General features: G+C 40.0%; 1 protein-coding gene across 1 annotated transcript; it reads right to left on the bottom strand.

The window, feature by feature from the left end:
• Positions 1–557: 557 nt before the first annotated feature.
• ccdc50b (coiled-coil domain containing 50b) lies at positions 558–16,143 on the bottom strand. The gene is made up of 12 exons (XM_053484223.1): positions 15,944–16,143; positions 15,474–15,582; positions 13,359–13,421; positions 13,110–13,236; positions 11,031–11,121; positions 4,187–4,289; positions 3,287–3,372; positions 3,117–3,167; positions 2,342–2,449; positions 1,198–1,295; positions 1,009–1,097; positions 558–925 (listed from the first exon to the last, which is right to left on the bottom strand). Exons 2-12 carry the CDS (start codon positions 15,520–15,522, stop codon positions 780–782), a joined length of 1,011 nt encoding a protein of 336 aa, XP_053340198.1. The 5' UTR covers positions 15,523–15,582; positions 15,944–16,143; the 3' UTR covers positions 558–779.
• Between the last annotated feature and the right edge of the window lie 8 nt (positions 16,144–16,151).

Raw genomic sequence — 16,151 nt, forward strand, 5'->3', positions numbered from 1 at the left:
TAGATCCAGTACTGCTGCACTTACAGCACGAATTACTGCTTAAAAACGAAATCAATTTTATTTTTATTTACTATTTTTTTGTTTCTTTTTTTTTTTTTTACAGACTCTTTAATTTCTGTTTTCACTACAATGCACACTGAGTATCAATATAACTAACTACTATATATATGTGTGTATCACGTCTATATTCATTACCCAGGTGTCCCCATACTTTTAACAATGCAGTGAACTGGTGCAGTGTTCTTGCCAGCTAAATCACACTGTACAAGAGTTGTATTAGATCTGTTTAATAGTGTTTTATTTCATAATGTTGCTGAATTCCTGACTCTGATTGGTTCGGGAGGTGTTGTACAGTTTACAGCATTAATGCACTAAAAATGGAAGTTTCTAGTGTCAGAGGTCAATCAGGAAAACAGCTTTGTATTAATATGGCAAGCTGAGCTCAGGAGAGAGGAATAAGAGAGGGTGTTAAGTTTATGACTGTATGTTTGTACTGTAGCTGCTATAATCGAAGCAATAACAGGAACAGGAAGCAAGAACAATCAATTCACATGTAACAAAATTTACAACATGACATTATTTAATTCATGAAAAGGGATAATGATTGGCAGATTTAATGCTGCGGTATTAGTGGAATAAATGGCTTCAGGATGCACAGATCTAGGAAACTAATCAACTCTGAGATGGTAACAGTAACTTCATCACACCATGACGTTGTGTTTTATCCTCCTCTGAAATACAGTACACAACTGCAGACACACACACACATACACATCCCTTTACTGCTGCTTACAGCTTTCCCGTTTCTCTTTGGCTTTGTGGCGTCCCGTCCTCTCGGCTTGGCGTGTACTCGCCGGGATGTGTGAAGGTTCCGGAAGGTATTCATAGAAAATACTGTGAGGTGTCCGAGGAGCCAGGAAGATTCCTGCACAGACGAAAAGGTGTGGAAAAGTGAGTTCCTTTTAACGCCAGCAACACGGATAATATTTTTTCCTGGAAATGAACTACCTGATGATGGACTGGTGGAGATCTGACTTTCTCGTTTCCTGAAGGTTGGGTCCAGTTCTTCTGCGATGTTATGGAAGGAGTGTGTGTGTCTGTGAAGGGAAGAAATACAACTCAGGATAATGAATGTGCTGGGAGTATAAAAAGTAATATTTATATCTGTGTGTGAGAGAGGAGGACGGAGAGACTAACAAAGCAGCGCATGCGGGGATTAGTGCATCCTGATCCAGCGATTGTTCCTCTTCCACAGGTGAGTGCAGGCCCTCGGAGTTCAGTCTCTCTCTCGACACCTGCAGAATTTCATAGAAGCAAAAGTAAAAAGGATTTTTTTTTTTTTTAATTTGTAACGACTGTCTGAGAAAGCTAATCAAAATGAGATTGCCTACTGCTAAAACCTTTTTATTCAACTTTTCCATCCGCTTTGTTTTTTTTTTTAGCTTAAACAAGACTTTCCATGACACAATAGACTTTCAGTTCTGATTAATGATTCACACATATTTTGGGGACTCGGATCAGCAGTTAAGGTGGTTCACAGGAAGTTAATAGTTAATAATGAAAAAAAAAAAAAAGCCTCTTACGATGAAAAAGAGCACTAAAACCTATACGAATATCTATTAACCTCTGGTCAAAACATGGTAGTATAAACCATTTGTAGGGGGTTGATCAGAACTATAAACGTTTGCAAAGGTTTGTGGAGGCGTGTTCAGGTTTGATCAGGTTTCTAATGGTTTTAACATGTGTGTGAGGTTTGTAGAAGTTTGTTTAGATTTTTGGGGGTCTAATCAGGTTTCTGCAAAACACTACAACCCTTTACAACACCACTACTAAGCTCTGGAGAAAAAAAACCTTATAGTATAAATTCTTGCAGAATGTTTTAGAGATGTGTACAAGTCGTTTTTTTTTAAGTGTTTGTTAAGTCAACCACTGACATCATGTTCTTTATCCACTGATACATTCATTTTTGCAAATGCATACTGTAGATCAGATTTTTTTGGTGTGCCCTGCGATGGATTGGCACCCTTCCCGGGGTGTACCCCGCCTCGTGCCCTACAGTAAGTCTCTGGGGCGGCGGGCCCCCCATGACCCAGAATACAGGATAAAGTGGTATAGATGATGAGTGAGCGAGTGAGTGAGTGTGTTATTACTCAGAAAAGAAAGTGGAGAACAATTTCAGTAAAAAAAAATTAAATATATAAGATTGATAAAAAAATCTTTACCTGTTTATCTTAATAATATGGGAAAATAATGTGAAGATTTGGTGTTTAATGTGTTTTTTTGTATTTAAAAATGCATCCTGGTATAAATATCTACAAGCTGAGCTGGGAGAGATCCTCACTTTTCTGCCTGTGCCTTTTGAATCATGTGACCTGTCCAGCATGAGCAGATCACATGACCTCCTGTTGTTCTTTTTCTTCTCCTGTCGCTGCATGTAGAGAGCAAGTTCCTAAAAAAAGAGTGAAGGAGATCAGGGTCAGGAGTTCACGAGGCTTTTATCATCATCACACCTGACACGCTAATAATATTTCATCTCTCTTATTATAGAACTTTCTTTTCATCCACCCTTCTATTCCTTTCATCATTTTATCCCTCCATTCAACCTAACTGAAGTCATCCATTCATTTACAGTATCTACTCATTTGTTACTCATCTAACCTTATCATCATCAATTCCTCCATCTTTCCATCCAACCAATCATTTTTTCACCAAGTTTTAATAATTAAAACTTTATGTAACTATCTGTCTATCCATCCAGCAGTTCATCCATGTATCTACTGAGTAATCTACTTTCAATCCATCCATCCATCCACCATTATAATCATTTACTCATTTATCCCTCCATCCAGCTAAATCCAATCTATCCTTTTATCCATCCAACTGAATTAAATTAAATCTTCCACTCATTTCATTCATCGCTAGTCAATCCATCCACTCCTCTATCCATCAAACCATCAATGCATCCATCCATCCATCCATCCATCCACTCAACCACTTTATCTTATATCCATCTGTCTATTAGTTAATCCAGTTTAATTAAATCCATCCATCGATCCGACATCAATCCAATCGATAACTCACCATCCATCCATCCATCTATCTATGAATCCTCTCACCTCATCTTGGGCCACTTGTACTGTACGGAAATCCACATCAGTTTCAAGGCTCTGGAACCCAAAGGCATGCGAGTGTGTGAAGTGAATAATTGAAGTAACATGAATAAGTGTATGCTTTTGTGTGTGTGTGTGTAAGAGCGAGAGTGAGAGTGAGAAAGAGAGTGATCTACCATCCTGTGAGGTTGTCTGTCTTCCTCCTCCTGCAGTCTACGAGCCAGTTCAGCATCCCGCCTCATCTGCTCCCAAATCCCTAACCCTGAGAGAAAGGAGACAAGGAAGAAGGATAGGGTGAGTGTGTGTGTGTGTGTGTGTGTGTGTGTGTGTGTGAGTGTGTGAGAGAGAGAGAGAGAGAGAGAGAGAGACAAGAGAGGGAGAATATACAATAGGAAGAGAGAAAGTAAATGAGGAAATAAAGTGAAAAAAGGAGAAGGAAAGAGGAACAGAAAGAAAGACAAAAGACAAAAAGAGAAAGGAACAGGAACATTTAAGAGTTGGACATAGAATGAAAGAAGCAGTAAAGATTGAGTGACATGACATGAAAAGGAGAAAATATGGAGAAAATAAGAGAAATGAAACAGGGAAAATAAAAGAGAAGACAGGAAGAGTAGACGGTTAGAGGGACAAGAAATAGGGAGAAGAGACAGGGAGAGAGAGAAAGTGATGGATTGACAGAGAGTGAGATAAGAGAAGAGAAAGGATGAGAAAGAAAGTAAAAGAGTTGAAGAGAGAAAATGAGATCAAAAGAAGTACAGAGAGAGGGAGAAAGGTAAGAAAGATGGAGAGAGAGTTAGGGAAAGGACATGACAAGGAAAAAAAGGGGTAGAGGGACAGAAGGAGGAAATTAGTTAAAAGAAATGACAGAGAGAGAGACAGACAGACAGAAAGAGGAACATTGGAACATAACAGCATGAATGTGATTAGCATCAACGTCAGAGACTGAAATGCGTCATCTTGATGGCGCTTACAAACAGCGGTCCTAAAACTGACTTAAAACCTGTGCGGAGTTTATCGATTCTTAAAGTGTGTGTGTGTGTGTGTGTGTGTGTGTGTGTAACGTGAAGGCTTATTACTCTGGCTGAGCGGCGAGTCTGCTTCGTCCTGAGGCTCTCCAGCCGTGGTTCTCTCCTGCCTAATCTTCAGTTCTTCCTCCTCCTGCAGCCGCTTGGCCATCTCCTACCATCACACACACACACACAAATGCATGCTATAACATAAGGAGCACACTCCAGTTTACACAATAACGATGGACAGAATGAGATTTTAATTCACTTTATTCTTAATTCATACATGCTTTTCTTAAAAATCCCTGTATAATTACATTTGGATGTGAAAAGATACCATATCAGAGAGGGGCGCCTCACACAACACATAGCTCCTGCGCACATTATAAAATGTCAAGTATTTATTTACACTTAATGTTATTAATAGATTAATTGGGAACAGTGTGTGATCCTAATGTCCCCGGGAATCATCCACATTTAGCAGGTGTGTGTATAAAGTGACACTCGGCTGAACAACATGGTGTGATTAGATTAGAAAGTCACTCCGGAGCGTCAGTGAGGTATTCAGCTCAGTGCTGACTGCAGGGGCTGAGAGAGTGGGCTGAGAAGTTTCCACACACACACACACACACATCACAAATGCGCAGAATAGAGGAAAGTACCTACACATACCCCCACACATACTCACTCACACATACACACTGGTTTGCCTGTGCGCAGGCTGAATAGCAACATTTTAGTTGTCGTTACGGTTTTGATTCTGAAGGCGACATCTATAATAAGTGTATCTGCCTCGTGCGTGTGTGTCTCTCTGTTTCTGTAGCAGGTCTATAAGTATGACATCATGGGAGCTCTGTGCTATTGTGCTTTTTTTTTTTTTTCAGAAACACTGAAACACTGTTAACTGTTTTATTCCACCCCACACATAACACGCACATGTACACACCACATGTACAGAATTACAGTAGATGTAATCAGGACAAAATAAAAAGACACACAAAAACAGGATTAAAGTAAAAAAGAAAAGACAATTAGGAATAAGAAGAAAAATCAAGTGAAAGAAATGAAAGGAATGAAAGGACTCAGGTCCATACAACTGTGACTGCAATTGTAATTGTATATATATATATATATATATATATATATATATATGATACAAGATGAGTTCCCAAAAAATGATTTAGGATAAAGTGAGAATATCAGCTGAAACTCTGTAGAAGTTGGGTGATGTAATAGGACAAAACACTAAAAAGACTCAAAACACCAGAGCAAGTCCACAGCAGAATGATTCCAGAAAAACCAAACCCATCTTTTAAAGTGGTCAAGTCAGAGCCCAGACCTGAACCCAGTAGAGATGCTATGAAATAACTTAATAAATAAGAGTCATACAATACACATGAGACATCCAAAGAATATGACGAAGCTAAAGCAATTCTGCCACTAAAAAGGGGTTAAAATTTCTCTTGAACGATGTGCCGGTCTGATCCACAGCCACAGAAAGGGTTCCAAATCTGCCCCACACAGACCTCTTACTGGTGTCCCACAGGGCTGAGTACTTGGTCCTCTTCTGTTCCCACTCTATATGGACTTCTTCACTCCCTGCACTGGCTTCCTGTAGCTCCCTGCATCAAATTCAAAACACTGATGCTTGCCTACAAGACCAAAAATGGCCCACAGCCCACTTACCTCTCAGTTCTAATCCAACCCCACGCTGCACCAAGTTCCCTCCGATCCTCTAGCACTGCTCAGCTGGTCCCACAGCTGTCAATACCCTTGACTTTAATTAATGGCAAATTACTGCAGAAAACCATGAAATTCCAAAAGGTTTAAGTACAATTAAAAGACTAAAAGATTATTTAATTATTTTTATTATTATTAAAAGCACCAGTAGAGGGCAGCATTTGCCGAATACTTTCCTTACATTACTGGTACATAATTAGAAGTCTCCATTGTCATCGCAAAGGTGTTTTACCTCCATCGTTATCCTAAACTTTTACTAAGACTGAGGTAAGATTCAAATTATGTATAAGGAGTAGACTCTGTAATGGGAACTTTGACATTGTGTAAATTGTATAAATAGAGATCTGGCATTGTATATATGAACAACACTCACACATTATTTTTGCTTATTTGTCTCCATCACTAAATCATTCAAATCCGCCTTGTGTTAAACACAAACACCGCCAATAAACATCTCCTGAGAATGTTATTAAATGATTAATAAACTGAGTCTGTACTATAACATACAGTTTAATGTATTAATGTTAATCAAGTAATTAATGTTAAATTAATATTAAATAAGTTGTCAGTCCGAAGCTTAGTCCATAAAGGAAAAGTTTAAGCTGAAGATCAGGATCTTCAGTAAGATTTGTTTGACTGGAGATTTGTGGTTTCCTGGAAACACAACATTAGTCTATTTTTGTAATATTCTGCATGTATTTCTTTTTTCAGCCTGCTCAGCCCTGATCAATTCAAGTGTATAATATAAACAAGTGGATGTGTTTTGAATTAAATATTAAATTTATTTATCTCCAGTTATATATTATTTATTATTATTATTATTTTGATGGATTTTATAAGGTTTCAAAATTTTTGTACAGGGTTATTCGTACTTCTGACGGCAGGGGGCGCTAAAACGTCTTTAACAAAATCCTTTGTTTTGCATGTAGTATAAGTAGATCATTTTTTGTACTGCTATAAAATGATAATAGAATTCAGATAGTGTTACAGTATATAGGGTTGTGTGCAAAGGTTTGTACACTTTAACTAAAATTCGATTAACCTAACAAGATGGTTAATATTTATTTACAAATTCTTTTATAATCATAAGTATAAAAATGCTAAGATGAATGAATCATCTCCTATAGCGTTTATCCTGTACATCTCCTATAGCGTTTATCCTGTACATCTCCTATAGCGTTTATCCCGTACATCTCCTATAGCGTTTATCCTGTAAATCTCCTATAGCGTTTATCCTGTAAATCTCCTATAGTGTTTATCCTGTAAATCTCCTATAGCGTTTATCCTGTAAATCTCCTATAGTGTTTATCCTGTAAATCTCCTATAGCGTTTATCCTGTACATCTCCTATAGCGTTTATCCTGTACATCTCCTATAGCGTTTATCCCGTACATCTCCTATAGCGTTTATCCCGTACATCTCCTATAGCGTTTATCCTGTACATCTCCTATAGCGTTTATCCCGTACATCTCCTATAGCGTTTATCCCGTACATCTCCTATAGCGTTTATCCTGTACATCTCCTATAGCGTTTATCCTGTACATCTCCTATAGCGTTTATCCCGTACATCTCCTATTGTGTTTATCCTGTACATCTCCTATAGCGTTTATCCTGTAAATCTCCTATAGTGTTTATCCTGTACATCTCCTATAGCGTTTATCCCGTACATCTCCTATAGCGTTTATCCCGTACATCTCCTATAGCGTTTATCCCGTACATCTCCTATTGTGTTTATCCTGTAAATCTCCTATAGCGTTTATCCCGTACATCTCCTATAGCGTTTATCCCGTACATCTCCTATTGTGTTTATCCTGTAAATCTCCTATAGCGTTTATCCTGTAAATCTCCTATAGTGTTTATCCTGTACATCTCCTATAGCGTTTATCCTGTAAATCTCCTATAGTGTTTATCCTGTACATCTCCTATAGTGTTTATCCTGTAAATCTCCTATAGCGTTTATCCTGTACATCTCCTATAGCGTTTATCCCGTACATCTCCTATAGCGTTTATCCCGTACATCTCCTATAGCGTTTATCCCGTACATCTCCTATAGTGTTTATCCCGTACATCTCCTATAGCGTTTATCCCGTACATCTCCTATAGCGTTTATCCCGTACATCTCCTATAGCGTTTATCCTGTAAATCTCCTATAGCGTTTATCCTGTACATCTCCTATAGCGTTTATCCTGTACATCTCCTATAGCGTTTATCCCGTACATCTCCTATAGCGTTTATCCTGTACATCTCCTATAGCGTTTATCCCGTACATCTCCTATTGTGTTTATCCTGTAAATCTCCTATAGCGTTTATCCTGTAAATCTCCTATAGTGTTTATCCTGTACATCTCCTATAGCGTTTATCCTGTAAATCTCCTATAGTGTTTATCCTGTACATCTCCTATAGCGTTTATCCTGTAAATCTCCTATAGTGTTTATCCTGTACATCTCCTATAGTGTTTATCCTGTAAATCTCCTATAGTGTTTATCCTGTACATCTCCTATAGCGTTTATCCTGTACATCTCCTATAGCGTTTATCCTGTACATCTCCTATAGCGTTTATCCTGTAAATCTCCTATAGCGTTTATCCTGTACATCTCCTATAGCGTTTATCCTGTACATCTCCTATAGCGTTTATCCTGTAAATTTCCTATAGCGTTTATCCTGTAAATCTTCTATAGCGTTTATTTCTGTACATCTCCTATAGCGTTTATCCTGTAAATCTCCTATAGCGTTTATCCTGTAAATCTCCTATAGTGTTTATCCTGTACATCTCCTATAGCGTTTATCCTGTACATCTCCTATAGCGTTTATCCTGTACATCTCCTATAGCGTTTATCCTGTAAATCTCCTATAGCGTTTATCCTGTAAATCTTCTATAGCGTTTATTTCTGTACATCTCCTATAGCGTTTATCCTGTAAATCTCCTATAGCGTTTATCCTGTAAATCTTCTATAGCGTTTATTTCTGTACATCTTCTATAGTGTTTATCCTGTACATCTCCTATAGTGTTTATCCTGTACATCTCCTATAGTGTTTATCCTGTACATCTCCTATAGCGTTAATCCTGTACATCTCCTATGGTGTTTATTCCTGTACATCTCCTATAGTGTTTATTCCTGTATTCCTGTTTGCGCTTCAATAAAATCAGACATGTTTTGCACGTGTGAAGTCATTAAGTATTATCGAGACACATTCACATACACTGACTGGTGTACACAACCTGGGAGGAGAATGTTAATAATGAAGATCAACAGCTGTAATGTTTAGGATGTTAAAAAAACTGATGAAATAGAATAAAACAAAACAGAGCCTTTTGTAGTACATGGTACAATTTTGATTTCACCTTGTGTATTAATTTCATGTTTTTTCCCCCTATCTTTTAATTTTACTTTTATTTCCGGGTCAGACTATACTGGGTCTGTAAGCATTTAGCAATTTTTTAAATTGTGATTTGAAAATCATTACATACATACAGTATGTTAAATATCTACAAATAAGTGATAAGCATAAAGAGGGATCACAAACTTTTGCACTCGACTGCACTGAACTTTGTAAAGCTTTCTGATGATCTTATCAGCACCACAGTGAGATATTTCATGCCGCCTAACAAAACGTTCAAGAACCCCCACTGCCCACCCAGGGCTGGCTAATGGCCCTCCCAACACACACACACACACACACACACACACTTAAAGCTCGGACTGACACAGTGACATAGTGTTTAAACAGTTGACGCAGTGACGCAGGACACTCTGAAACACCATCTGATGAAACGCTGCATTTCTAAAGCATCACTAAACTCAGACCGGCACTACACATGTCGCTCCTGAGCTGCCAGTGATCCAGACCCCCTCTGCCCTCTGGACCTGTCTGACTCGTCCTGGTGTCCCACTTTTGGCTGAAGATCTCGTAACATGGACGCCCTGTGTGGTCTGCTTGGGATGTGTGACTGGGGACGGTTTCACTTTACCATGAAGATGGTCTTGGACTCGGTTGAGTCTGGTTCCTCTAAAGTCCCGTTCCTCTGTTCCTGTATATCTCAGGGAGTTTTTTCTTGCCACCGTCTCCCTCGGCTTACTCGTTAGGGACAAACGGATAATTATGAATTGTACATATTTCCTCACATCTTTCTAACTTTTTTCCATAATTGTTTTTGATTTTTTTTTAAAGATGCGTGTCCATTGTTATAAATAAAACTGAATTTAATTGAATTAATAGAAACACCATAATTGGCTTCCCTGAACTGCAAACACACAAACACTAAATAAATTAAATTATGCAAATGAGCTATGATGGTGTAAAAGAGCATTCTGCTCTGATTTAAAGAGACAAAGAGACTTAAACTAGCAAGGGAGTGTTGCTTTTGGTTACTGAACTGTACATAGCTAGTACTCGAGCTGTGATTCATTATCGCTAATGTTTATTGTTTCTTACAGATTTTGACGTTTTTATAACAAGTACTACAAATATTTAAAACAATAAAGAACTGTGCAGCTTTCGATTGTTTAAACGTCACCTCCTGTACAAAAGAGGGAATTTGCTCCACACTCTCGTCCACTAAACTGTAGATCAAGTAGATCAAGGCAAAGTTGCGACGTTCAACAACAAAAACATCATAACATAAGATCTAAAGATGGATAAATTTTGCTTTTAGCCAAAGTATTCCCCTTTAAGTTTGTGAACATCAGTGCTCAATTCCTAGCCCTTAACACTTGCGTCTAACCCAACCTCGACAATGACATTGTGCTGAAAATAAAATCCCAGGCGTTGCCATGGAGACGGTTAGGAAGCCGGTGGTGCCAGAGCGAGCTCATCAACAACAAAGCTGGCATTTTTAAAAGTTGGGTTTCAGAAGACTGAAGGAAATAAAGAAGCACTTGAGGCAGTGAAGTGTTCTGCTGAACGAGAGACCCTTCCCGTAAAAACAGGGGCCTCATTCAGTCGCTCAGATCGTCCTTCCTCGTCCCTGATCTCAGAAGCATGCATTCTGTGCAAGTGCTCCAAAAAGTAAAAAAAAAAAAGTGTGAGACTGTGAGACTGTGGGACTGTTGGGGAGCGAGTGCTGTCTTAGATCACACACACACAGACACACACACACACACACACATACAGTACATAGCATGCATACTGAACTTAAAGCCTTAACTGCAGGATCTGTGTGTTTGTTTTCCCACCTCGTCCCCTTCCTCTCTCCTCTGAGCTTCTTCGTCGCTTCGCCGCAGCTCTTCCTGGATCACCCTGGCGTACTCGCAGTCCTCCTCCTCCCTGTAATCGTGCCACAGAGATGGAAATGCCAGCCTGTTCATTCACAGCTCAGAGGAAAACACACTCTGATGGTTATCAGCAATTTTTGTAAGCAACACTTTTTCGTCTCACAAGCTGAACAGAACTGACAAGGCAATACAGATCGAGTCTGGAGTTTACCCTCAGAGCAGACATTTTTATTAACACCTACCAGAATTTAAAGAGAATGTTAAAGGGGTCATACAGGCCTACATGCACTATTTTAAGCTGTTTGGACTGAACTGTGTGTTAGGAGAGTGCGTACACAACCACTCTACGATGATAAAGAGCCGCCCAGTGGTTTTCTTTTCATTTATTACAATAACACGCCCCTTCTGAAATCAGGCCAATCGCAAATGCCTTGCCGTGTGACGCCACACCATAAGAGGCCGCTCCTACACAAGTTGATTGACACTGGTGTTTTAGCAAAGACCCGCCCCGAGTGAGAAGAAGCTGTCGGCCATTGTTTTTCGCCACTAGTGAAATGGCGCCTAAGCGAGTGTTGTGTACAGTTGTTGGGTGTAATAGCGAACACAGCAGTCGTCATTCACTACCTAGGGTTAGTGACCTAGGGTACCTACCTAGGGTTAGGTATCTGAGCCACTGAGGGCGCAGTGGCTGAATTTAGTTTTTAAAGCTAACGTCCCCGCTGATTTACCTAAATGCGTTCATAATATAGCGGAAAACTATATTATGCTTACCTTTGTTACGTTAGATGGTTTATAATGATGTCTGTCAAAGATTAAGAAGTCATGTAAACACATCAGTAAACACATCGCGTCCGTATCTCTCTCGGTAAGCTTCTCCGCTTTTGTAGTTGTTGCTCGTGGCAGCGTAACAGCCCGTTAATTCATGCCCATGCAGTGATGAGAAAGACAAATCGAGTCGATGCATGTGCATTCTTTTAATTTTTGCGTTGTCAGGCGATATTACAAACTTCCGCGTAGGTTCCGTACTTAAATTAAACCAAAAACGACTGAAGAAAACAGGCTCAGGCTCTATATTCCAGCGTTTTCCAGTTTGGACTGCATTACCCACAAAGCACTGCATTGTGGGCAATGCTTTGTGGGTAATGCAGTCCAAAGCATTGCCCGCACTGGACTACACTCCCGTGGCTATACCCCACGTGTGTTGTGAAGACAAGCCCCACAGAACTGGGGGGGGGCGGGCTCAGCAGAGATCATAAGCATTTAAAGGAACATGCACTGAAACAGGTTGCTGAGAACAGAGCTAGTTTTTACCAGTTAAAAGTAGTGTTTTTTTTACACAACCGTTGAGAATTTTTTATTAAATATATTACAAACTTTTCATTAGGACCCTAAAGATCATATTAACATTTAAAAACGGGGCTGGATGATCCCTTTAACAAATACTGCAAAAGCATGTTTTAATGAAATCACGGATTGCACCTGTAAGCTAAAACCTATGCATTAAAGTGACGTGGGATCAGATCACCTCCCATGTGGTGCACTCCAGAAGCCGTTCGTGTCAGATGTCCAGCTTTAAGGTGACCTGTTTTTAATTTATGGACAGTCATGTGTCCCTGGTGTGTAAGTCTGCATGCAAAAAAAAACAAAGAAAAACCCACAAACACCACCTACTTACAGTTTTTTCTTTAAACGTACATATATTTAATTAAACACACCCTTCAGATGGCTGTTTTTTTCTATTATTTTGAGCCTAATTCTTCCATGTGTATTATGTTTGTTACTTGGTCTCCAGATGTGCTCTATAGCACAAAGTATTTCGTTAACTGATGGTTTACCTGATCAGATAGTTAGGGGCTTATACAAAGAAACAAAGGGATGTTTTTACTCTCATGTCGAACCGTGCTCTGTCAATCAAAAGTCCCAGTTTGATTTGAACACGTCTTTTAGTGGGGATATCATTGTTCTACATTTAAAATAGTCAATTTCCATTCATTATGTTATACTGATTCTTTAAAATCCCCCCCCCCCCCCAATTCTTACAGCTGCTGGAGCTGGTGTGTGAGACGGACCCTCTCCTCCTCCTCGTTGTCCTGAAGCCTCCGGGCCAAGCGCACGTCATTCTGCACCGCCTGGTTCTTCTGCATGTTGGAGCTGTAGAACTGCTCGACTGAGACATGAGACACACGGAGGGGGACATGTCAGAACGTCCGGCCACATTTTTCCGATCTTTGGTATCACCGCATGTCAGTCTTTGGATGAGGACAAGTGTGATGAAGTGTGTTTACTCACTCTCCTGCTCCTGAAGGCTGTGCGCCAGAGCTCCGTCTTCCAGCACCGAGAAACACTGACACACTGTGAGAGAAACGAAGCAGGACACGAAGCAGGCTCAATGGGTCTGTGCAGGGAGGACTGTTTGTGCGATGTCAGTGTGTGGCAGTGCTGTGTGTGTATCTCATCATGACAGCCATAACAGGAAAACTTTCCAAGTGGGTCAGTAAGACAGGACGAGAGCCGGGTAACGCTGGCAGCTCCCTGTATGTGTGTGTGTGTGTGTGTGTGTGTGTGTGTGTGTGTAACTAGCCCAGTCAAATTCCTTACCTAAATAGGCTCCAATTGAACAGAATCACCATGCAGATGTGCCTGTTGAGGTCAATGCTGTGATAAATAACACTGACACACCCACCTGCACAGATGACCGTTTCTTATTTAAACAGCGACTGACGGTGAAAAACTCCAGAAACGAATATGAAATAAAAACACGGGAATGGTCTGAAGCTTAGTGTTCAACTTAAAAACATGAAATAGAGGAGCACTAGCAATGGAGATGGAAAAAACTAGCCGGTCTGCCCTCCAGGCCTCTCTCTCCAGCTGCGAGCTCTATGAGCTCAGACGGAAAAGCTGACAACATGGCCGTCCTGAGGACAGAGGCTCGTTTCAAACAGCACTGGGATTAAGGACTGGGACTGGCACTGGGACTGGCACTTCCTGTGTCGGAAACGTTTTCTTCACTAGTGGCTCTCCTTAAATCACAGTGTTATACAAGACTTATAACAAATATAATACATCTGCTGTTATTGGACCTATTTTACTTGACTTTTAAACAAAAGTCAAGACGTTTGATGTAAGGAGACGCTCACATTTCCTGACTTCACTTTATTGCACCACCTCCAGAGACTTGTACAATTATGCATGATAGGTGCAACATGGTGATGGGTGCATACCCTGTGGCATTCATCACTCTGGAATAGGCCTACCCTGGACTTATCAGACCACATGGCATTTTCCCATCGCTCAGAAGTCCAATCTGTTTTTTTCATGTTTAGTTATATTTTATATCATACAGGACATTGGCATTTGCTATGATTCTGCACAATGTTCCCTTTCCTGTATATAAATAGCAGTGCTGTGTTGTGAAAGCAGGCGAAGCGATTAAGGGTGTTGCTTTTGCTATTTGATCCGTTTTCATGCGCTTACACGATTAATTCTTTACATGATTTTGCAAGATGACCTATAACCTGAGGGTGCACAGATGGTAGTGGTTAGAGTGAGACACAAGAAGCCCAGTGCAATGAGGGAGAAAGGGAATGATGAAGAGAGAGAGAGAGAGACTGAGACCTCTGTTTAGAAAATGGTCATGTGTGCATTTTTCCTTTAGCACACTCCTTCTCCTTTCTCTAGCGCAGTCTATATTTGGCACTGGGAGTGAGTGAAGTAGAAGAGATTATATAAATATGTGACGGAGAGGAGAAGGGAGTGCTGAGACACACACACACACAGAGAAAGATATATATATATAGAGAGAGAGAGCATAGAAAGCAGCTTGCTGTGCATGAAGGTCCAGTATTTGCTTTCTCTGGTCGTCTGTTTTTGGGATATTAGATCATAGACTTTTCTTTAACCCCGTACACTCTGTAAACCGCCCCTGAGACTGCACTCTCAGACAAAAGGGTACTGAACAGTACTGATAGATCTCTGAAACCTATTGTACCATAATTGTAGACAGAAGTGTATCACATCGCACCGTTGTACACATGGTTTAAAAATCCCCAAAATGCAAACTCTCGCCTGAGTGTCAGGATGTTCACTAAGCGGACGCTTGTCCAAAGCAATTAGAGGGAAAGTGCGGACATTCTTGAAGCCTTATCTGCCCTAACCTCGCCACCCCACCACACCCCACCCCACCCCACCCCCTCTCTTCTGCACTCAACTACAGTAACATTAGACTACTTAGCTCCTATATATATATATATATACAGTCACCCTAATTCACATTAGTGCTTTTTTAATAAACGTTTGTTACGTGATGTGATGTGATGTGAAGTCCCTGTAGTGGTGGGTTGAGTCTACAAAAGTCAAGATTTCACACTTTTAGTTTAAAAACAAAATTGATTTTGAGATGCTCACCGTCGTAGACCTGCGGGAGGTGAGATTTGTCGATCCTAACCTGTGACATGGCAATATGATGATCATTCACATCTCCGTCAGATCAGATCAGGAAAACAGAGCGCAAACTCTGAGGATAATAATAATAATAATAATAATAATAATAATAATAATACAAACCATATTAAATTAGTTCATTGCCTAACTGATCCTTTGAAACCCTTAATTAAATATCTTGTAATTGTTTTAGAGTAAAATAAGGATAATGAGGACACTCAATCTACAAACAAACAAAAACAAACAAAAACAAACAAACAAACAAACAAACAAACAAAATCCTAATGATCCCAATATGATTTTACTTTAAAAACTAGCACATCATTAATATAAGTGAAGTAAATAACAACACTGAGGAGTGAACTTTCCACTCAAACATGTCCAGTAGAGTGTGTGTGTGTGTGTGATACAACTGGGAGGAAATAAAGTCTCACCTTCTGATTCATCTCCCTCCAGCCTGTCGGTTAGTTCTCCTCTAATCAGGTCCTGAGTGATTCCTAATCTCTCCAGTAACACACACACACACACACACACACACACACACACACACACCTGATTAACAGGTAACACTTTTGCAAAGAGTGAGATGCCTTTTCGTTTCTACATGTCGTTACCAAAAGCCACGCGCAGGAGAGTAATAAC

This window comes from Clarias gariepinus, chromosome 23, assembly GCF_024256425.1.
Source record: "Clarias gariepinus isolate MV-2021 ecotype Netherlands chromosome 23, CGAR_prim_01v2, whole genome shotgun sequence".
NCBI lineage: Eukaryota > Metazoa > Chordata > Actinopteri > Siluriformes > Clariidae > Clarias > Clarias gariepinus.

Coding starts and splice junctions, on each gene's coding strand:
- ccdc50b (XM_053484223.1), bottom strand. CDS start 15,522: ATGTCACAGGTTAGGATCGACAAATCTCACCTCCCGCAGGTCTACGAC. Junction 1,098..1,197: donor ATCCCCGCATGCGCTGCTTT/GTTAGTCTCTCC, acceptor TTCCCTTCACAG/ACACACACACTCCTTCCATA. Junction 926..1,008: donor CTCCACCAGTCCATCATCAG/GTAGTTCATTTC, acceptor TCGTCTGTGCAG/GAATCTTCCTGGCTCCTCGG.